At 42.6% G+C, this 23837-nt stretch overlaps 2 protein-coding genes across 2 annotated transcripts in view; one reads left to right on the forward strand and one right to left on the reverse strand.

Annotated features, from left to right (window-relative positions):
* RAVER2 (ribonucleoprotein, PTB binding 2) overlaps positions 1-6300 on the forward strand; it is a 139936-nt gene extending 133636 nt beyond the window's left edge. The window contains exon 14 of the mRNA XM_063105767.1: positions 6154-6300. Coding sequence (XP_062961837.1) covers positions 6154-6300 — 147 coding nt within the window. The remainder of the gene's footprint in view (positions 1-6153) is intronic.
* Positions 6301-8458: 2158 nt separating this feature from the next.
* Positions 8459-23837, reverse strand: part of JAK1 (Janus kinase 1) — a 133728-nt gene continuing 118349 nt past the window's right edge. Inside the window, exons 14-26 of the mRNA XM_063103807.1 lie at positions 23288-23431; positions 22526-22613; positions 21332-21459; positions 20564-20699; positions 18605-18756; positions 16006-16156; positions 15765-15859; positions 14418-14610; positions 13568-13692; positions 13014-13186; positions 11275-11392; positions 10613-10723; positions 8459-9873 (exon numbers count right to left, since the gene is read on the reverse strand). Coding sequence (XP_062959877.1) covers positions 9778-9873; positions 10613-10723; positions 11275-11392; positions 13014-13186; positions 13568-13692; positions 14418-14610; positions 15765-15859; positions 16006-16156; positions 18605-18756; positions 20564-20699; positions 21332-21459; positions 22526-22613; positions 23288-23431 — 1710 coding nt within the window. The 3' untranslated portion in view covers positions 8459-9777. The remainder of the gene's footprint in view (positions 9874-10612; positions 10724-11274; positions 11393-13013; positions 13187-13567; positions 13693-14417; positions 14611-15764; positions 15860-16005; positions 16157-18604; positions 18757-20563; positions 20700-21331; positions 21460-22525; positions 22614-23287; positions 23432-23837) is intronic.

Consider the following 23837-nt stretch of genomic DNA (forward strand, 5'->3'; position numbering starts at 1 on the left):
TTTTTAGTTTGATATAATCCCATTTGTTTATTTTTCCTTTGGTTGCCCGTGCTTTTGGGTCGTATTCACGAAGTCTCTGTCGAGTCCTATTTCCTGAAGTGTCTCTCCTATGTTTTCTTTAAGAAGTTTTATTGTTTCAGGGTTTATAAGTAATTCTTTAATCCATTTTGAGTTGACTTTAGTGTATGGTGAAAGGTATGGGTCTAGTTTCATTCTCCTGCATATTGATATCCAGTTCTCCCAGCACCATTTGCTAAAGAGGCAGTCTCTTCCCCAGTGTATAGTCTTGGTGCCTTTGTCAAAGATAAGATAGCTGTAGGACAGTGGGTTGATTTCTGGATTCTCTATTCTATTCCATTGATCAGTGTGTCGGTTTTTATGCCAGTACCATACTGTTTTGGTTATTATAGCTTTGTAGTAAAGTTTAAAGTCAGGTAGTGTTATGCCTCCAGCTTTATTTTTTTTGCTTAGCATTGCTTTGGCTATTCGTGGTCTTTTGTTATTCCATATAAATGTCTGGATAGTTCTTTCCATTTCTGAGAAAAATGACTTTGGAATTTTGATGGGGATTGCATTGAATTTGTATATCACTTTGGGTAGTATGGACATTTTCACTATGTTGATTCTTCCAATCCAAGAGCATGGGATATCTTTCCATCTTCTTGTATCCTCTCTAATTTCTCTCAGCAGTGGTTTGTAGTTCTCATTATAGAGATTTTTCACCTCCTTGGTTAACTCAATTCCTAAGTATTTTATTTTTTTGGTGGCTATTGTAAATGGGCAGGCTTTCTTGATTTCTCATTCTCCATGTTCACTATTGGAGAATAGAAATGCTACTGATTTTTGTGTGTTGATTTTGTATCCTGCTACTGTGCTGAAGTCATTTATCACCTCCAAGAGTTATTTTGTAGAGGCTTTAGGCTGTTCGATATATAGGATCATGTCATCTGCAAACAGGGACAGTTTGACTTCATCTTTTCCAATCTGGATGTCGTTTATTTCCTTCTCTTCTCTGATTGCTCTGGCTAGTACTTCCAACACTATGTTGAATAGGAGTGGTGAGAGTGGGCATCCTTGTCTAGTTCCTGTTCTTAAAGGAAAAGCTTTCAGCTTTTCCCCATTCAGGATGATATTGGCGGTGGGTTTATCATATATGGCTTTAATTATGTTGAGATACTTTCCATCTATACCTAACTTATAGAGGGTCTTTGTCACGAATGAGTGTTGAATTTTATCAAATGCTTTTTCAGCATCTATAGAGATGATCATATGGTCCTTGTGTTTGATTTTATTAATATGGTGTATCACATTTATTGATTTGCATATGTTGAACCAACCTTGCATCCCTGGGATGAATCCCACTTGATCGTGGTGAATAATTTTACGTATGTGTTACTGTATTCTGTTTGCTAGTAATTTAGTAAGGATTTTTGCATCTATATTCATCAAGGATATTGGCCTGTAGTTTTCTTTTTTGGTTATATCGTTACCTGGTTTTGTTATCAGGATGATGTTTGCTTCATAGAAAGAGTTCGGAAGACTTGCGTCTCTTTCAATCTTTTGGAATAGTATGTAAAGAATCGGTGTCAATTCCTCTTTGAATGTTTGGTAAAATTCTGCTGTGAATCCATCTGGTCCTGGGCTTTTCTTTGTTGAGAGCTTTCTGATAACAGCTTCAATCTCCTTTATTGTTATTGGTCTGTTCAGATTTTCTACGTCTTCATGGCTCAGTTTTGGGAGCTTGTGTGTGTCCAGAAATTTATCCAGTTCTCCAGATTTTCAAACTTGTTGGCGTATAGTTGTTTATAGTAGTCTTGAATGATTCCTTGTATTTCCGATGAATCAGTTGTAATATCACCTTTTTCATTTCTAATTTTTGTTATTTGAATCTTCTCTCTTCTTTTTTTTGTTAGCCATGCTAATGGTTTGTCAATTTTATTTATCTTTTCAAAAAACCAACTTTTTGATTCATTGATCTTTTGTATTGTTTTTTGGGTTTCAATTTCATTAAGTTCTGCTCTGATCTTAATGATTTCTTTCCGTCTGCTAACTTTAGGTTTGGATTGTTCTTGTTTTTCTAGTTCTTTAAGGTGAAGTGTTAGGTTGTTCATTTGCCATCTTTCCGTTCTTCTGAGGTGAGCATTTAATGCAATAAATTTCCCCCTTAATACTGCTTTTGCAGTATTCCATAGGTTTTGGTATGATGTATCATTGTTTTCATTAGTTTCAATAAATTTTTTGATTTCCTGCTTGATTTCTTTTTGGACCCATATGTCATTAAGTAGAATGCTGTTTAATTTCCATGTGTTTGTATAGTTTCCAGAGTTTCGTTTGTCGTTGATTTCTAGTTTTAATCCATTATGGTCTGAGAAAATACATGGGATAATTCCAATTTTTTGAATTTGTTGAGACTTGATTTGTGACCTAATATGTGATCTATCCTGGAGAATGATCCATGTGCTGATGAGAAGAATGAATATTCCAAGGTTGTTGGGTGGAATGTTCTGTAGATATCCGCCAAGTCCAGTTGGTCTAGAGTATTGTTTAGATCTTGTGTTTCTCTGCTGATTCTTTGCCTAGACGATCTGTCCAATATTGACAGTGGGGTGTTCAGGTCCCCTGCTATTATGGTATTAGTGTCTATTTCCTTCTTTAGGTCTAATAGAGTTTGTTTTATAAATCTGGCTGCTCCAACATTGGGTGCATACATATTTATGATTGTTATGTCTTCTTGATGGATCAGTCCTTTTATCATTAAGTAGTGTCCCTCGTTGTCTCTTTTTATGGTTTTTAATTTAAAGTTTACTTTGTCAGATATAAGAATAGCTACTCCAGCTCGTTTTTCTTTTCTGTTTGCATGGTAAATCTTTTTCCATCCTTTCACTCTTAGTCTATTGTGAGTCTTTATGGGTGAGGTGGGTCTCTTGGTGGCAGCATATAGTTGGGTCCTCCTTTTTAATCCAGTCAGCCAGTCTGTGTCTTTTGATTGGGGAATTTAAGCCTTTTACATTAAGAGTTGTTATTGAAAGGTGTTGATTTATTCCTAGCATTTTTTTGGTTGTTGTTTGGTTGCCTTAGGTGTCTTTTGTTCCTTGCTTTCTAGTTTACTGTTTGTTTTCTGTGTTTCTTGGTTCCTTAGGTTGTAGATAGCATTTTTGTTTGTTTGTTTTCTCTTCATGAATGCCATTTTTATTATACTAGTGGCTTTAGATTTTTCTTGGGTTTTTATGGCAGTGGTAGTTATTTTTCAGGAACCAAACCCAGTACTCCCTTGAGAATTTCTTGTAAGGGTGGTCGTGTGGTGGTGAACTCCCGCAGTTTTTGTTTATCTGAGAAATATACTATTTGCCCTTCATTTTGGAAGGATAGCCTTGCAGGGTAGAGTATTCTTGGCTGACAATCTCTGTCTTTTAGTATTTTGAATATATCATCCCATTCCTTTCTGGCTTTTAGGGTTTGTGATGAAAAGTCTGATGTTAACCTGATTGGGGCTCCCTTATAGGTGATTTGACACTTCTCTCTTGCAGCTTTTAAGATTCTCTCTTTGTCTTTGAGTTTTGCCAATTTGACTATAACATGTCTTGGAGAAGACCTTTTTCAGTTGAATACATTTGGAGATCGTTGAGCTTCCTGGATCTGAAGATCTGTGATTTTTTCCTATACCTGGGAAGTTTTCTGCCACTATTTTTTTGAGTATGTTTTCAGTGCAATCTCCGTTTTCCTCCCCTTCTGGAATACCCATGACTCGGATATTTGAGCGCTTAAGGTTATCTGATATCTCTCTCAGATTTTCTTCAATGCCTTTTATTCTTTTTTCTTTTTTTTTGCCTGCTTGTGTTATTTCAAACAGCCCATCTTCAAGTTCAGAGGTTCTCTGTTCAACTTCCACAATCCTGTTGGTTAAGCTCTCCGTTGTGTTTTTTATTTCACTGAATAACTTCTTCAGTTCAGCAAGTTCTGCTAGATTTTTTTTCCTTGTACATTTCCTCTTTCAGGTCCTGTATACTTTTCCTCATTTCATCATGATGTCTAGCTGAGTTTTCTTGTGTCTCATTCAGTTTCCTTAGAATTATCACTCAAAATTCCTTGTCAGTCATTTCAAGGGCTTCTTGTTCTATAGGATCTAGAGCTTGAGATTTATTATCTTTTGGTGGTGTACTTTCTTGATTTTTTGTATTTCTGGTATCTTTTCTTTGATGTTTATTCATTGTGGCAGTGGGTTTCACAGTCCACAGTTTTGACACTATTGACTGACTAAGATGTTGCTGTGGTTGTCAATTTGGTATGGCTCCCTCAGTGACTCCCTTTTCCATGTGCTCTTGTCTGGGCTGCTGGCATGCACCGAGGCACCGCAGAGCGTGTGGTCTCTGCAGAGCTTCCCCTTCCCTTGCAGGATGTCTCCCTGCTCTGTGTGCGCTAGGCCGGGCTTGGGATGGATCCCGGTGGCGGTGAAGCCTACCTGCTGCTGGATTGCGCGGCAGCAGTGTGGACTCTGTGGAGTTCCCGCCTCCCCTGCTGGACGTCTCCCCCCTCTGTGTGCACTGGGCTGGACTGGGAATGAAGCCGGGTGGCAGCAGTTGGATCACACAGTGGCGGCCCCGCAGGGCGTGTGGTCTCCATGGAACTTCTGCCTCTCCTGCTGGACGTCTCCCTGTCTTTGCGGCAGGTTGATTCGCTTCCAGCTCCAGGGACGAGCGGGTGGTCAGAAGCCGTGGTCACCACTGCAGCCCAGGGTGACACACTCCAGCTCAGGCCTCCATGTTTCCACCTCTGCGGCTGTGGCTGTGACGCGGGCTACAGCACACCGACGGGTCGCGTGCACGGGTTGGGGGAAGATTCCCGGTTCTCAGCAGGGTAAAGACACCCTTTCAAAGCCGTTCCTTTGCACCGATTCTGCTACAGCTGCATCTGGCACAGGCCTCAGGCTGCTTCTACTCCTGGCGGAAAAGCGGCAGGCAGCTCTCCTCTTCCGCCATCTTGACCTCCACTCTGACTCTGGTAGCCACTCCATCCTCAGGGGCTCTAGGTCTTAACCGCTGCGTCCCTGGGCCCGGCGCTGTGTCTTTCTCAGTCTGTGTGTGTCTCTGTCGCTGCTTCTCTCTGCCCCTCTGTCTCTCCGTCTCCTTCTCAGGCTCTCTGCCGTCTCGGCCAGTCCCTCGCTCGCCCGGCACTCCTGTCCCCAGCCGTCTGGTGGCCCGAGTGGATAAGATTTTTTTAAAGTAGTAATATATTCAGTTTCTGAGGCTGGGAAGTCCACAGTCTAGGGAACACATTTAGTGAAGGTCTTGGTGGCAACCAAGGATTCCCAGGGATCTCATATGGCAGAAAATGGCAGAGAAGAGAGGAATCAACAATTGCAATTTTAATTGTAATGTGAAAAGGCTCTTGTGTGTTGCTGGAAGTTTTCCTTATCAGTCATTTCTACGTCCTTGTATAGGAAGTTATATAATTCTGCTTTTAAAAGCTTGTCACACTTAGTATTTGTAAAAGCTAAAACTAAGAGGGATTGGGAAATCACAGGTAGTGCTACAAAATCTGATTTATTGTATTGATTACTGTCACCACTTGTGTGGAAACTTTGGCCCACTTCCAGATCAGAATCTATGGGATGGAGCCTGAATATATGCATTTTAACATGCTCTCCACGTGATTATTTTGGAGATCAAAGTTTTGAGTTCCCATTGCTCTCTCGACTGACATCATTTGCCAGTTTTTATATCTACTAGTTTATTCTCTCACCACTCTTTTTATTACTAGACAGATTTACCATCTGATTCAACATGCAGCTCAATTTCTTAGCCACTCTTTTTCCTCAGAGGAATATTCATATTTGGCATTGGTATTGAGATTCAGTGGGGTCTAACTAGGTGTGATTAGTAGAAGCGACTACAGTGCTCTTATTTTCTTCTTTCCCCAAAATGCTGGATGTAGGTAGTGAAGGTATTCAGGCTTGTTTGTGTTTTGCAAAAGTTCCAAGGGTGATTTTGATATAGAAATTTTAAAATATAATTTAACAAAGGAATTTGTGTATTTTTTGGTAGCTGATATTTAGCCAGCTATTTTGTATTTATACCAACTCAAAGTTGAGTGCTTTTTCTTATAAACATCTTTAACGAATAAACCAATTTTAATTGTGGTTTTATTTTCTCATAGGTGTCAACTTTAAGAAATGAAAAGCGAGGCTCATCGTATCTCATCTCTGCCCCAGAAGGTGGTTCAATGGAATTTGTTGACCAGCATTCTCAGGGCACAGGAGCATATTATGTGGAAACCTACTTAAAAAAGAAGCGTGTGTACTGAGTTAAGCTCTCTCATTATAACCTAAGGTTCTTTGCAGTATCTCTGCTGTTCATCGCTGCCTTAACTTCATTCAGACTAGCCATATCCTTTAAATACGGGTTTATAATTTCCCAGAAGGAACTGTGTTATGCAGCAGGCAGAATTGCCAAATAAAAATAAGTAGCAATAAGAAGAGACATCAATTGAGAACATTTTCCACTAGAATTAGATGCATCGTAATCGATGTGATATTAACTACAATTCATTGGAGAAACTAACAATGTTCCAATATTCCTTGTTTTAGGACTGGGAATAATTTTAAAACCATATATAAAATTTAAAGCAATAAATGGGAAACAGTCTTGTTTCCTGAGCCTTAGAAGAGTTTCGATAAGCCAATGTGCATTTCAATTTATTTCCCTAGAAGTAATCTCATTTATAGATTTTTAGAACTTTTCCTAGAACTACAAGGGTGCAATACCAAATGTGGTGATGGTAATGTTATAAAGACACTTACACGCAAACTCATTTACTACCCCACACCAGCCATACAATATTAAACCCAACAATACAGTGATAGTGATGTCCAAGGTATGCACTACCACAGATGCTTTAAGATGTTATTTACCATTTATACCTTCTGCGAAAATGCAAGGTATTATAAGAAAAGTAGCTTTGGTGATCTAATATAGGGGTTGGCAAACTACACTCTTGAGCCAAATTTAGTCCACCACCTGTTTTTTTTTGTGTGCTGCCTGCAAGCTAAGAATGATGTTTATATTTTTAACTGGTTGGAGGAGAAAATTTATGACATGAAATTTACATGAAATTCAAAATTCAGTGTCCATAAATAAAAATTTATTGGAACACAGCCATGCTCATTCATTTACATATTGTCTATGCCTACATTTGTCCTACAATGGCGGAACTGAGTAGCTACAACAGAGACCATATGGTCTGCAAAGCCTAAAATACTTTACTACCTGGCCATTTGTAAAGAAAATTTGCTGGCCCCTGATCTAATAGCACTAATTCTCTATTCCATTTACTTTACCAAAAGAAAGACCTTCAGTCTTTGAAACAGGCTTGTAAGTGGCAAGGAACACAGGTTTCTGTGCCTCTTTTCATAGCATCGACTAGTGATGATCTAATTACTAGAATAGGGTCTATTTTGATCATCAAATGCCGATTTTCCACAATATAGTAAAGCAGTCAGTACTGCCCTTTCTGAAGGAGTCTTGTGGAATAATAGAATTTATAACCATTTTGAGCTAATGAGCTATACCTCACTCTGCTCTCTCTCTCATTCTCTGATAGTGTGTTAGGCTGAAAAATATCAGCCATTTAGCCCAATTTACTTCTTCTGAAAGAGTTTTTGTCTTTACTGCATATGACTTTTGACATCACCATTTCCTGAAGACCTTGGTATTAAATGCATGAGAAACCTTTTGCCATCTAGAAATTTCTGTTTGTTCACTGTTATGAGACTGTAATTGATGGTACAGAGTTTGGGGTCTCAATGATCCTAGTCTTTTCGTAATCAGATTAAAAAATAGCTTGTCATTTGGGGAACTTATTATTTTTGACTATAATACAGATATCCTGTTTTAATTACAAAGTCTAAAATTGGTACATATGTTGTATGCTTTGTAAAGAATTGTACTTGGTATAATTTATTGCATATACTAGCTTCTGTTGGAAAAAGACAGCCAGAAAGTTAAACTAAGATAACTGCCTAAGAACTATACTACCTATAATAATGGATCAAGATTAGGCATCAGTTATACAGCAGATGACTAATGGCTTCTCCATGCCTGCACTTCTCCTTCCCATTTTCCTGTTGCAATTAATCTCTTCAGTGCTTTGTCACACCTCTCCTATAGTGCAAACAGAACAAAGGGAAGATGGTGAATTTGACATCAGAGCTGCAAAGTGAAAGCAGGAAGAGGTTGAAAAAGCTAAAAGAAGGGTAGTTGGGATTATAGCTCATGTGGATCTGCCATCCATACTGGCCGTTGCCCTGTTATCAATGGACATAACAGAGAAGTGCAAATCAAGTGGTGTTAATAAGGACCATTACCAACCCCCCCCCAATCTATAATAGTGTTATTTTTCTATGTAAGCAAATTGTTCGAAATGCTTTGAAAATGAAGTCTTAATATTAAAAGGCATATGCATGTAAAGTCTTTAGTATATTTATTTGTATAAAGAGTAAACAAAGTGCATACAGAGTGGCCACAGGTTTGACACAGAGACTTTGGTGATGTAGGGCTATTCAGTAAATTTAAATGGCAAGTTTATTGTTGCCACTCAATCAATCTTGAACTCTCTGGGGGGGCTCAAAAGGTGAAAAGTAGCGATGTCAAACAAATACTAGATAGCATTAACAAAAAGTTTTTCAGTGTTGGTCATAAAGATCTTTATGATTCACACTGAATCAGAGACTAAACATTATTGATTACCCAGCTACCTCCAAGCAAACTAAAAAATGTCTAATGGATCCTGAACTCCCTAGTGCCCCCAGCTGGGTCTTTTCTTTCAAGTTTTGCACCATAGGGTGAAGGTCAAAATAGTGATCAACCCTTGTTGATGGGTGGTAAGTACTGAAACACTCAACAGTGTGATGTATGTGGTATATATTCTAACTGGTTGCATACAGCATCCAAAACCAATGCTGGAACAGCTTGCCCCAAAGTGGTAGAGTTATAAAAGGATACATATTGACATTTCTTAAAAGCATGTGTAATAGCTCTGGGAATCAGTTCTGATTAAAGGTATACTGCTTAGGAAAGCACTGGCACAGGTGTGGTTCTCAAGAGTTAACATGCAGCAAAGTACTCCACAGCTGTTCCCCTGGTATAACCAGTTTTCTCAAAAATGGGTACCAGTGGTCACCCAAGGGAACAGGAGCTAAGCCACTGGAGAAACAACTCAAAGTTTAAGTCCTACTGATGACAGGAATACACTTGTTTTTGTACAGAAACAATAGTATACTAACATAGCTAATATTTTAAGAATGCTTGGTCTATCATTCTAAAGATATTGAAATTTGAGGGCATGTTAGAATATTGGCTAAGTCCATCAATCTCTATGATTAATGTTGCCAGAAAAACATTCAGATCAACTGGCAGCTGGGAAAAGCTTGAGACATTACTTTGGTGTCAAATCCTCTTATTTTCAAAAATCCTACTTTGATATGCAGTTGTGATGATAAACTAGCCAGATGAAATGGTGGTATATTCTTTCCAAAAGGAGGAGTGCTTAAGTGCTTTCTAATATTTTGGTTGTCATTATTTGTCACTACATTAATGGTGCCAAAATTTGAGGAAGTTTCTACACGTATTAAGCACCATAGTGTGCCTTAAACATGTACATGTACTCAAGTATTTGCTGAGTGACAATACAAACTTTTTCCATTAAATTTTTTTTTTAAATGGCTTGGGTATTTGTTGAGGGAGGACAACTTGATAAGCAGAGGAATTTAAATGTTATTCATGCTTATTTTAAAAGTGCTTCAAATCCTTCAATAAGGTTCTGAAAGGTTGTCCGACTGAAGGGTTGGAATTCCCAGCATTTTCTCATAAGGTGATAAACCTGTAAAAAGAAAAAAAAAATAGTAAAAATGCTATTAGATTTGGGAGCTTTTTAAAAAATTATAGAAACATCAAGAGTAGGAAAATAATTTTGGAAATGTAGATGACTTTCCTTTAAAACTAGATGACAGGAGTTTTTGAATAATAAAATACAGAAAATGTGATACAACTATAGGTCATAAATAATATTTTAAAATTTGTGAAGCTCATGGGTTGACTGATCTTCAACAAAATCCAGGTCACTACTGAAAACCAGTTAAAAGGTGAAGGTGAACCTGAGTGTAGACGCTAGCGTATCATACTGGTTGCCTCACTCTTTGACTCACACTGTTCAGTATATATTAAGTAGTCTAAAGAGTTAAAGGTTCAATTCATTTTAGAGAAAACTGAATAAATATTATAAATGTTATTAATAAGTGGGATAAACTTACACACAAAAATGCAAAATTTATATGCATTTGCCACAAAAAGGCTACACCAAAATATGCTCCTTTTGGGTAGGCAAGTGGATAAAACTGAGGGGAGCCTACTTTTGGGGGGGAATCCTTGCTTTGAACATAATTGGTGGCTATCATCTGCCCCAAAGATGATTTCTCAAATATCTGAAATTCAGCTTCAGAGAACTATTTTAAAGGAGTTTTCTACTTCATTTTCCTGCTAATGCCCGCCCCCCACCCCCCACTAGGTAACTCAAGCTATAAAAACAATAAAAATTGAGTTGTGGAGTGGCCCATAAATACCTCATCTGGACAGTTAGGTGGACACGGCAAACGTTTTCCTTCTTTTAATGTATTCACAAGTCTTGTTACTGTCATCTGGCCATGAGTTGGGCCTATCATTTTCAGGAACAACTATGTAAAATAAAACCAAACAAAATGTTTTACTTTGCACATATTTATACAAAGATAGGTCAAATTTCTGGAATTTAACTGGAAATTAACAATAAAAAGGCTTTTCTCCTTAGCAACTTTAAATGAAAATCCAAAATCCTCATTAATTCCAAGTGATCAGTTTGTAATCAATGTCCAGACTCTACCAACCACTCCTTTCGCTAGTCAGAGTCTGTTCCAGTGAAAATGATCTCATTTAGGAATAAATGAGGCACAGGTAAGGCCCCAACCCAATGCTACCCCACTTAACTCGCTCACTCTCCCATGAAACTCCTCACACAGATAAGATCCTTAAAAGTTAAGGTTGTCCTATAGAACTTTGGGTTCCTTGTGAGACCAAGACTTGAGATACCCACAAGTAGTAAAGTAACCAACCAAGTTAAATGGAAAAGTGACACTTTCCCTTTCCATTATAACAAACTGACTGAATTTCATTTAAAAACAAAACTTACAAAGCAGAGACTGACACATTTTAGTTGGGTACTAGACTCAAATGAAGAGGCAAGACTTACTGCCATAGGACTAGAATCTGAATCACAGTAAGTAAGCAGCTCATGCAGAGTCACTCCAAAAGACCAGACATCAGAGGCAATATAGAATTTACACTGAGTTAGACATTCTGGAGCATACCTGAAAGAAAGAACATGAAACTTCATTTCCTAGAAGGGATGTTCCAACAAACATTACAGAGTAACTCAGAAAAATCACATCTTTAGTTTTTCTTAGAATTTGATATTCAAAGCATCAAAATATGTATTATACACTAATTACATATATGATGCTGTGGTGCTCATTTAACATATAGAGCAATATCCTTTATGGGCTCTCAGTAGCACATTATTTGCCCCCAAATAGGACAAGTCCGTGTTCTTCATTTCCCTGAGCAGGATCTCTCAGTGTGGAGGAGGAAAAGGACAAATGAAGACCAGCCCAGGTCAGAGCTGCCTACAAGCCCATGAAGAGGCAGCAGTGACCTTACTGCCCCATCCTCTTCCAATGTTCTTTACTTTGGCGAATGATACCCAATTGTCCAAGCCAGAAATCAAGGCATTTCATACCCAATTTCCTCCTCAGATCCACTCAGTTCTAACTCTTTAACACTGTCCTAATCACTGTCCTAGTTCACACTATCACTGGCTTTGGCCTGGGTTGTGGAAGGAACCACATCAGACCCCCTGGCTCCAATCTTGCTCCCTCTATTCCATGGTGATCTTTTTAAAACAAATTCTCCACCCTTAAATCCTAAAGTGGCATCAGCTGCTCTCAGGATGAAGCCCTAGCTCTACGACTTAGCTTCCACTGCTCTGACTTAAACATCCCCTGCAAACTTCCTACCCCTTCATGAGCCAACCATGCTGAGTTTATTTCATTTCCACTGCTCTTGTCTCTCATTCTTCTTAGTCACTCATGCCTTTTTCCATCCATCCCTACAAACCCCCGTGAATCTCAGGTTTCACCTGAATACTCAGGACTTCTAGAAAACTAAGCCTGAACACTACTATGCTCAGTGTTCCATGAAACTGGCTGCCTCGCCCACTAAACTCTTCATCCTATCTCTAGTACCTGGCACAAAGCAGAGCCTTGACACACTTTTTTTTGATGAATGAAAAGGTTTAGGCTCCGCAGATGGGAGAGTTCTGTTTATGTCTATGTAGGATGCATCCAGGGGGTGCTGGTCAGTTTTATAGGGGGTGGAGACTTAAGCAGCTTCTCCCTTGGATAGTGTTCTAGGCATGTGGCTTCCTAACCAGGAGGACTCTGGTGATTCATGAGAGATGACCACACTCCCCACAGATTTTGCTCTGCTCTGTCCAGGATTTCCCTGAATCTGTTCAGTGCTCACTTACTTGGTCACCCTCTGCCCCTCCTCCTACCTGCCCTGGTCTAGCTTCTCTGCATGGACGTGTTTAAGAAAGGATCCCGGCCTACTCCACATGCTCAGTTTTAAGAACTGTGTCAGATGAATGCCCTCTCATGGGATGCTGGAGATGCTGAACTGGTGGCTATATTTCTCCCATTCCTTGGAAAATGGTGTCATATAAAACTCAGGCATTCGTGCAGGCTGCTTTTAGTTAAATAGCCAAATGTGTTTCTTGAAGGTAAATATCAATCAATTCCAAATGTTCTAAAATCTCTCTAACCTTGACTCAGGGCAGAGGAATGAGAGCCATTAAAATAGCCAGAAAGAGCTTCTCAAAATAGTGCAAACCCAATGAAGCACTGATGAAACCTAGCTGTTGGTTTCAGTTACCAAAACACAGGGCTGTCCCGGTCGTCCTTGACTGTGTAGTACTCCTTATCAGTTTCAATTGCTTTGGTTAAACCAAAGTCTCCAATTTTCACTTGGTGTTCACTCTCAACAAGGACATTTCTTGCTGCCAAGTCCCGGTGAACATACTGCCGAGAACCCAAATAGTCCATCCCCTGAGAGAGAGAAGTAAGGGTCAAGCACATTGCTAAAGTCATTTCAGATTGTATTTTCTATCTATCACTTCATAATAAAAAATATAAATGTCACTACATTCCCATATCACTGACAATTTTTTTGGTTTTTATTTTTATGCAAGAATAGTTAAGACCAAACTGATTTAAAGAAATACACATTAAAGCAGCCATACTATTCACTTTCCTGGTAGAGGTTATTTTTCATCCAAAATAATGCTGAGCAAAATAAATGCAGTACAATTATTATAAAGCGTCCCACTTGTGGTCTAACTACAAACCAGTTACCCAGGGCAGAGTGCCTAATTTTTTAATCTTTAACAATGCTGTCTTTTTCTTTCTTTCTTTTTTTTTTTTTTTTACCTTACAAATCTGAACGGCATATTTTAGCTGCTGTTTGAGGTTAATTTTGTTCTTATTCTTTGGAAGATATTCCTTAAGGCTTCCCGAAGGCAGAAATTCCATGATGAGCTTAATACCGTTTCCTCCTGTTTAGAAAACACTCTTCAGTATGAGGTTGCCAAGTGAAGGAGCTGTGAGAAACGAAAGGGCCTGGGATCTGGAGACAGAGGACTGGAAGTGACCTCAGCTTCACCCCTTTCCCACAGTGAAGTTACTCAAGCTCCTCAGCCTCAGGGTCCTCGGCAATGAACAGGGGCAGTAACACTCAGAGACCTACCTCAGAATCACAACCACTTGCTGAGATAACAGACTGAGTACTCTGTAAGCCACCAGGCAGAGGATAGTTTTTAAAAATAAGCCACATCATTCCATTACTAATTTGAAAGTACAATACATGAGTGGGGCGCTGACTTGCAAATAAGATACAATTATTAATTACACTACTTGCCACCTTCCTTTAGACAACCAGAAAATGAAATACCCCAGCTAGTACTGGATCAGAGGCACAGGGAAAGGGAGTAAGGAGGTGTCAGGTTCATATGGCCCAAGTGTGGATGTTGGATGGCTAAAGTCCCGTCCCCGGTGTGGGTGTATGAACAACCTGAAAAGAAAATGCTGGAGCTTCCCCAGAGCCCTGCAGTTGCTAAGGGATGGAACAATGTGAATGACTTGCTAGCCCTGAGAGCTCATGGAGCAGTCAGCTACATGCTCAGATGGCCAGGTAGGGCCAACGGCTTCCTACTCTGCGCTGGCCTTTATGACCCCAGACAGTCACTGTGTCTTTACACCAGACCCAGTTTACACAACATACCATCTTCTGTGCAGATTCCTTTGTACTTCACAATGTTCTCATGATAGAGGTTCCTTAAGATTTCTATTTCCTTCTTCAGATCAGCTATGTGGTTACCCCCACTCTCAGGCTTCAGGGACTTGACAGCCACCTGCTCCCCTGTATTGTCCCCCTCGGGGTCATATCTGCAGAGCTCAACCTTCCCAAAGTGGCCCTGGAGGGAAAGATGCAGGTACTGTTATCAGAGAAGATAAGTCTTGCTCCTCATGGACATTTCCCCTGAAGGCCAGGGGTTAATAGCACAGTCCGACTTGGCAGGTAGAAGGCTCTCACCTGGACCCTACCCATTCACCACAGCCCCTTTCCTCTCTTGGCCTTAAAAGCCATCCCCTCTATTACTGAGCTAAGGCACGGAAAGTAGCAGGTGACTGATGAATGAATCAACACATCAAGCCCAGTCTCCATGAAAAGGTAACCCACGAGGAAATGAAGGTTATTTCTGGATCTGTAAGATGACTGGGGAGTTCTGTGAAAGCTCTGGGCCCATGCTAACGACAGGCATCACAATGTAGCTGAAAAGAACATCTGCAGGAGGAATATTCAGAAGATGTGGGATCTGATCCCAGCTTAGCTGCTTCCTAGTGATGTTGGTTGGCCAAGTGACCAGAACTTCCAAGCTGGCTCCTGATGTGCTCACTGTGTACACTAGTAGTAACAACATCAAGGATGTTGTGAGGAGCCTGGACACTGTGCTTGTAAAAACGCCCAGCACAGAGGCTGACACACACCATATACTAAAGACATGACAGTCTTTAATTAACTGAACTACAGAAAATCTGTATAAAGACACAAATCTCAGTAGCTTCTCTGGTCATTTCAACTGTTTAGAAACTTCTATTCAAGGTCCAAAGGAAAAGCTGACATTCTACTTTGGCATTCTGTGTGGTAAACCTATCCCTCTTTTAAGGAAGCTTATAGGATATATGTGTCCAGAAAAGTCAGAGACAGAGATTTTTCTATTTCCACCATATCTATACCTACTCCCCTATCTCTCTCCCTCCCGCTTCTGTCCCATAGAGAAACATCAAGACTCTCAAGGGAGCTGCCCAATGTCTTTTGTGCATCTACAGTCACGTGTGCAGGCAGGGACATGCATTCTGTCTCTGGGTGTATGTCAAATGGAGAAGGATAAAATCCCTTGTGATAGATGTGCCCCCCCCACCCCCCCGAAATGCAGTAAGGTGCTTCTGCATATAAACTTTGACCTGAAGTGAGACAGAATGGAGAGCAGCCCTATCTGCAGAGAGGGGCAATGTGGCAGGCAGAGGATTCTGCAGTCAGCAACAGCGAGCACCAGCTATAACTTGCCTCTCCCAAGTCACGGATCCTCTTTAGGAAGCGCTTTTCAAAATGCGTGGGATCCACCTCAGTTGCAGGCTTTCTTTCTGAAACAATGTCTGGATCTAACAGAAGAGAAAAGAACACAGGTTAAAAAGCAAGTGACTGATGAGGACTGCCACTCATGCGCTCCTGGTTATGCCCCCCACTCCATCCCCAGCCCCCTCTCCTTTGTGGATCTCAGGTGAAATAGCACAGGACAGTGTCTTACTCTGCTCTTCAAGCTTATTAATGTCTCTCATGATGGCTCGGAAGAAGGGTCTCTGATTGGGGTCATAGTTCATGCAGCGGGTCATAAGGTCGGCCAGTTCCTTGCAAGATGGTGTCACTGGCCTGCACCGGCTTTCATAGAATCTCTCTTTCTGTAAAGAAGAGGGACACATGGAAGAAACCAAAGGAACCATCCACAAAACTTTCAGCCCCAGGTCAGAAGGAATTACCAATACCTAATTTAATTCCCAACATCTCTGCTTAAAGGCAGCGTTCATAAATATGTATGTTACCATTGCCTTATTCCAGCGTGGGGAAATCTGTCATGATACTAAAATAATCTGAATTTAAGCAGGATGGGCAGTATATCCCAGTCCCAAAAAGCTACATTCCAGTAAAGTCATGCAACCGTTCTAGAATACAATGAGGCAACATGTATAAAAATCTTCAAATTCTTCAAACTCTCTGACTCACTCAATGACTCAGAAATAAATCAGATGATGAACAAAGACTTAAATACAAAGATATTTCCTGAAGAATTAGAACACTGGAAATCTGAAAAGGACCTAAATGCCAAATGCAAAATTAGTTAAGTAAATTAGCTAAACAAAGAGTTAACTCTTACATTAAATTTGTAAAAACTACAATATTTAGTGAAAAAATTCAGAATATATAACTAAACATAGCATGATCCTATTTTTGTTTAGAAAAGAGACGATACATAAATACATATACTGGAAGACAATATGCCAGAGTATTAATAGTGGTTAGAGATGACAAAAATATCATAAAATTTCTATTTTCTTTATTTTAATAGTTTTCTGTATTACCCTAATTTTCTTTAACTATTTATTACTTTAAAATTCAGAAGCAAATAATTGATGCCACTTTAAAAGATTAAGTGAAATCAATGCACTCCAGTTTCTACTCTGTAGCTGGATGCCAAAGGCACCTGTGGATCCTGGGGTGAGGAAGGGGTGGGCAGGCCCCAGAGGACAGGGAGGAAGGAATGGAATTAAGGAGCTGACAGCTGCCTTTGCCTCTGAGTGTCACTCACCCTTCCCTGCTCCAGTGCAGCCAGGAGAAAGGCCATCTAACTCAGGGAAACATGCGATGAGAGAGGGACCCCTATTTTATTAGAGACATGCCCCTTCATTACTTCATCCCTGTATGCTGCTCAGCCCTGGGTACACAGCAGGTGCTAGATAAATACCAACTCACAACAAAGGATATGATGCTTTGTTTCCAAGGAAGTTAAAAAGAAAATGAGTTCTCCAGAAGCCTAGGTTGAAAATTCCAAAAAGATTTGTAGATCTGATGGTTTCCTGTGGATTTTAGCCCATATCCTCTTTCCCAAGTCCTGTCCCATCTTTAATAGGCAAGTCTTAAAGGTTACACCTCTTCGACATCTCCTATATGCACACCTGCCACTGTGGACTCCTACTGCCATTTCTTGATGTGAGCACTTACCACTGAAAGCCTTGGAGCCTGAGTCTCTCTCCCGGTCTCTCCTCAGCCTGTCCACCCCAGCCACTGCATCCAGTGACGTTCCCAAATCCAACCTCCCAGTGTCTCCCTCCTCCATTCCATCCTTCTTTGTCCCATATCATCTCCCAGGAAAATGCAGGTTCCACAGCCTGGAATTTCCAGGACCTCTAGCAATCCAACCCCAAAAAGCCTTTCCCACCTGATCACCCTTGCTTTCTCTCCACACTCCTAATGCTCCAGGCTAGGGCACACAGAACTATACTCATTGCTTCCCACATACAACTGAAATGTCACCTTCCCCTTGACTTTAATCAGTCTCTCCCAACTAAATGTGATGCCTACCCCCTCTAAACATACAAAGCACATTCCAATAAATGAATCACTGAATTGGAGGGTTAGTGGTCCTTTACTGTTATTTTTACTACTTTATCCCTTTGGAGTTAGAATCTCCACTTTTTCCATAGGTAAATTTGTTCAAACCTCGCTTGTTTTGCATGCTAGCTGAGGAACCCAGATGAATGTGGAGCTACCTGAATCTCAATTACCCGATCTATAAACAGAAGGTAATGACACTGCCCTACCTAAACTGCAAGGCACTAAGGGTGACACTTTCAGATATTATCTTAAAACTCTTACTACTGTTATTTTAGCCTAACTCCCCAACCACACCCTAAGATAGTCAAGGGAAGGTGAGGCCTGTGTCTACTTCATCATGCACCCTAGCTCGTACCCAGGACAATGCCTGATACACAGTAGGAACTCAGATAATGTGTGTTAATTTTGCTGAATAACAGGCACTTAAAATCTCAGATAAAGAGTACTGTAATTATCTACTGGGTGTGCACTGTATGCCTGTCACTCCACACGCATTATTTAGTTAATGTTCCCAACAACCCCACACAATGGTTATTTATTCCCATTTCACAGATGATGAAACTGAGGCTCAGGGAAGTCAAGTGACATGTGCAAGGTCACACAGCCATTGAGCCTGTGGAGGAGATTAAACCCATGCCCAACTCTTTCCATAGTGTGAGGCTTCCTGATAACTCACTCCTGGGGGTCGGTGAGCATGTGAGTCCTCGCCCATTTGCACCTGGGAAACAACTGCTCACCTCTATCAGTGTCTTGTCTTTCAGGGGGATCTCGCCATTGTAGCAGATTTCCCAGAGTGTGGTTCCAAAGCTCCACTTGTCAGCAGCCACACTCAGGTTCTTGGAGTCTTCAACACACTCAGGAGCAATCCATGGGATTCGTTCTATGCACTCTGGAAAAAGACAACAGACACATTTACACATCAGTTTCTGGGATCACCTAGGGACCAAATCACTGTCACTACAGCAACAACCATGAGCTAACCATAACATGAAGAAACTACCCCAAGCAGTGTTTCCTAAACATGGACAATGGCCACTTGAATCCCATGGGGGCCCTGACAGATGTGCTGTCTCCCAGGCCTTCCCCCTGGAGCTTACACATCAGCCTAAGTCAGGGCTGTCAGACCATCCGTTTATCACATGCTCCCCAGGAGTATCATGTGCAGCCCATCTTCTGAAGCCCTGGCCTCAGAAACCACAAAGCATCTCAGCATGGGGACCATCACCCTGGAGTGGGGAGAACAGGGGTTATATGGACAAAGGCTTAAGAAAGAGAAGGCAGGGAGAAGAGGCAGGCACAGGCTGTCCACATGCACCCTGTGCCATCACTTTGCAATGCTGTATTAGTTTTATGATGGCTTTCTTTCATTTGAGGAAAGAAGAAGGGAAGGAAAGACCGAGGGGAACAAGTCTCATATCCCTTTCTCCTGGCTATCTCTGTAATTGCTGTTTCTGGTTTCTACCCAAGCAGAAACCCCCAGTCCACTGGAAATGCTCCTCAGCAAGTGCAGTGGCCTCCACAGGGATGTAGCTTCTGCAAGTGCGGTGGCCTCTAAGCCCCCCAGGGAAACAGAGGCAGGAGAGGCATTCTTGAGCTGAGCATTTGAGATCAGGCCCACTTGACCTCCCCAGCCCTCTCACCTTTTTCTTCCTGGCACAGGCACACACAGGTGGTGCCCTAGGATGATGTGCCTGTGGTCACCTGCTGTAGCCCCTCCTCAGTGACTTGCAAGACCTACATGAAATCCCACCGCCTCCCTGAATCGCCCTCTCCCCCCAGCTGGATGATGTCTCTCTCCTCCAAATCCCCACAGCATTTTACTGACATCTCATCTGGGGATCCCAGATGAGAGTCACCCTGTTCTAGAATCATCTGTACATGTGACTCAGACTTGTGAGGGCAGGACCCCTGATAGATCCAGGGGTGTATAAGCCCCAGGACTACTGGACAATGGCTAGATGATAAACATCACACAGATCCTGGAGGATGCTTCCCATTCCTCTTCCAAGGAGTGAATGATTAGGGTCTCCTTTGTAAGGCTTGGTTTTCATCCTGGTTCCCTTCCAAACTTAGTCTATTCTTTCACTAAATTACTGAACAACATTCAATGCTGAAAACAGTGGAGACTGTGACAGGATCCCAGCACCAGGCCCGGGCATGCTGGTATTCCCTGTGTGGCCTACAGGCTTAGAGGCAGAGAACAGCCTGTACAGTGCTGGCTTCAATGCGGCTCCCAGGTCTGCCCTTTCGTTTGGAGCCTACAACTCACCATAACCTAGTTCACACAGAGGATGCGAGACCACAGCAATTGCTAAAGGGGATAAGGTGCCTCTTAAACAGGCCACTAACTACAGTGGATTTCCAAAGGAACACAGGGGAGGACCTAGGAGACCCAGCTCCTCCCGCAACATATTTCTGACCACCCCCTGGTCTCCAGGGCCCCTCATTCTGCTCCGCCAGAACCTTGAACACAACTTCTTCACTGCAAGGACTGGCAGCAGGGCAAGCCTTGGGAGAGTTTGTTTCTCCTCCTGAACCATCAGATCCTGAGGGCAGGCACTGCCCCTTCCTCAGCACCACACACCTGTGTACTGAGTACTCTCTGAAAGAAGTCCTAACCCCAGCCCAGCCCCATTCTCCCAGCTGGCCTGACCATGGGCTCAGAGAGAGGAGTGGGGGAGGGGAGGGAGCCACACCTTGCCTGGATAGCACGGTAATGGGGATGCCAGGATCACTTAGCTTGATGAATGGGCCGCACTCGCTGTCGATGCCCTCACGGGCCAGGAGGAGGTTCTTAGTACACACGTATCCATGGACCAAGTCTTTATCCTCCTGCACAGTGAAAGGGTGGTTCATCAGAGCTGCCTGAAGGGTGGCCCATCTTCCCTCCTTCCCACACTCCCTGTTTCCAACCCTGACCCCACAGCTCTTCTCTCACTACTCCCAGCTCCTTCCAGACCGGGGTAGCCTGGCCATCCCAGTAAGTATCTGTGTGACTTGGGCACATCATACAATGTGCCTCCGCTCCAGTGCCCTTATCAGTGAAACAGGGATAAGAGTGCTGGTGTGTGCCTCGTAGGCACACATTAAACTGACTGGAGTCTGTACAACACTTAAACTGCTGGCCCACGGTTAGCACTCAGTGAACATTAGTTACTATGGAGGCTAGCAGTTTCACTGATACACTCCCCAGTACTGCACTATTGCTACTCTCACCACACACTGCAGTACAGAGGACAACAATCTTCTGAAGCACTAATATTTCCCTTTAATCAGGATTCATACGTGTGCACACGGAAGAACCCCAAATTGCCATTTTCCCTCAGCACCACGCACACCCTGGTCCCATGGAACCAGACGACAGGGCCCCTCCGGCCCTGCTGGCTAGCACCTTCTTCCTGCCACCCCCTACTAGGACATTCTGGTTCCTGATAGGATCATCATGGACATCACAACATTCTTACCAAGTAACTCAGGGCGCTGGCCAGCTGTTTGGCAACTTTGAACTTCCAGGGTGTGGTGAGAACATCGCTTTTCCGGTGCATGAAGAGATCCAGGGGTCCCCCCTCCACAAACTCTTCCACCATGATATCTACAGGCACAAAAACAGCCACATCTGGAACCTTCTCCCTATCTGAGACAGTACTCTCCCTCATCCCCTTACAAGAGCCCACATCAATGGCTGGTACTCAGCTTCAGAGGATGCAAATATCCTTGGGAGGTGCAAATGACAGAGGGCTTTCAGAGTTCGACAGGCCTAGGTTCAACCCCAAGTTCTGCTACTTCTAACCTGGGTGGCCTTCAGCAAATGATGCCTCTCTGAGCTTCAGTTCTCTCATCTATAAAAACGGAGAGAGCAATACCTATACCTCCCAGGGACCTGGGGATGGCTAGTATGACAAGGTATGGAAAGTCCTGGTTCAGTACCTGATACTTAGAACAAACGCTCAGAGAACAGCTGCCATCACTAGTGCTCCCCTTACCATACAAGGCAATACAAAGGTCTGGCTGCTGACGTGACCAAACTCTCCTTTCAACAGGATTCACATGTGAGCTCATGGAATGGTCCACATCACCAGATTTCACAGGGATTAAATCACTTGGGGTTAAAAAAAAATTCCTCTTCTTCCAAATTTATATATCAGAGGCCGAGGCCACCCATCTCAGTTTGCAGCTTCTTCAGCCAAAAGGCAGGTGAGCAGCAGTGGCACAAAGGCCCATCCCTTCAGCAGCCTGCCAACCAAGAGAGGTCAGAGGTTGTTTGTGGTTAAACTGCAGGCCTACCTACTCAGCGGGCCAGCACCATGCTGCTTGGGCTGCACTCACCTGTCTCCACCTGCCCAGGGCTCCTCCTACCCCAACTCTCGTGGTGATGACCTCATCTTACTCACCCGGCCTGCCGGGTCGAGTTCAGTACAGGGCCCAGAGTTGACAAGAAGGAAACATTAGAGAGACGCGTGAAAAGCAAAGGGATTTTGGTTTCATGTCCACTTTAACTTAAACAAATGGACTGCTGAGTACCTCGACTTTCTTGATTGCAAAAAAGAAAGACAAGAAATCTGGGCAACATGAAGGTGGAATCAGTCACCAGCTGTCTTCACAGCACCCATGCTCCCCAGCCAGGGCCAACAGCCCCCTTCAGAAGAGAACACACTCACTCTCCACATCACGGACACAGACACCATACAGGTACACGATGTGTTTGTGGGAGACCTGTCTCATCATGCTGGCTGCCTCGAAGAAGGCCTGTGGAAAGACAGGACAAAGCAATGTCAATGGTCAGCCTCCACTGGTCTGACCTTAAAGAGGCCCTGCTAAGGAGAAAATCAATGGATCCAGAAAAGCTCAACACTGTCATGATCCCAAGGCCCTGAAAATTACTCCTCTGGCCTTAACTATCCAGAAGCATTCCCAGACCTTTACCTTGGGCCAATCTGGCTAGGATATGGGATTTATTTAGAAAACCTAACAGGACACAAAGCAAGGCTGGTAGAGTAAACTAGCTGACTATTTTCCCACTGGATACTCATGTTCACCTCTCTTTTTACTCCTCTGGTCTTTAATTTTCCAGGCTGTGTGGTGAGAGGCCAGGACTACATCAGGAACTCTGGGGCCATTCGGCTAGGGTCCTGGCTCCATAGTACCACCATGGGGCCCTTTAGTTAGGAATGGGAGGTGGGTGGGAGGAAAGGGAGGGAACAAACCAAGTGTGAGGGGCTGCTCAAACCACCTCACCTTCATTCCTCCCTCACTTATTTTATAGACACACAGGGTCTAACTAAGATTGTATTTGAACAAAGGAATTTTGACTAAAAGGCAACTTTGAAAATAAGGGCAAAGATTCTTCCCAACCCATTGTGTTCCACTGGCTCCAGCAACGGGGGAGAAGGAAGGGGTGGGGTTATGAGGAAGACACTTGCCAGAGAAATGTCTCTGTGGCTGGGGTCTAAGACTTTGAGAATCACTTTTATTCTCTTCTCCTCAGCAGATCCTTCATCCTCCTTGTAATCCATCAGGGTCCCAGAGTAGATGTGTGTTCTTGTGCCTCTCCCGAGGTGCTCGCCCTGAGGGAGGAAGCAGAAGGTTAGTTTGGCCTCTCTCTGAGGCTTCAATGATGGCTAGAGGGCTAGAATCTGGGGCTGAGTCCTTCATCGGAACACAGAGTATCAGGATGGGGCAAAGGCAAAAGAGCCCCAACAGCTCACAGCCTCCAGTGCCTTGTCCTTGTGAGGCCTCCAAACGAAAGGAAAGGCTACTTGGCCCAGTATAGTTGTGACATTTCCTGGGCCCTCAGGCTCCCTAAACAGCTCCTTGTTTTCTATCTCCAAGAATAGCTGGTGGCCAAAACCTATCACAAAACTGCAAATAGTGCCACCAACAGCCAGCCACATCAGTTTCATCCCGGACCTCCAGAGCATTCTGAGAGGGAACTATCAGGAACTCCTCTGCTCACAGGCTGGGGTATAAAGT

This window comes from Cynocephalus volans, chromosome 8 (assembly GCF_027409185.1).
Source record: "Cynocephalus volans isolate mCynVol1 chromosome 8, mCynVol1.pri, whole genome shotgun sequence".
Taxonomy (NCBI): domain Eukaryota; kingdom Metazoa; phylum Chordata; class Mammalia; order Dermoptera; family Cynocephalidae; genus Cynocephalus; species Cynocephalus volans.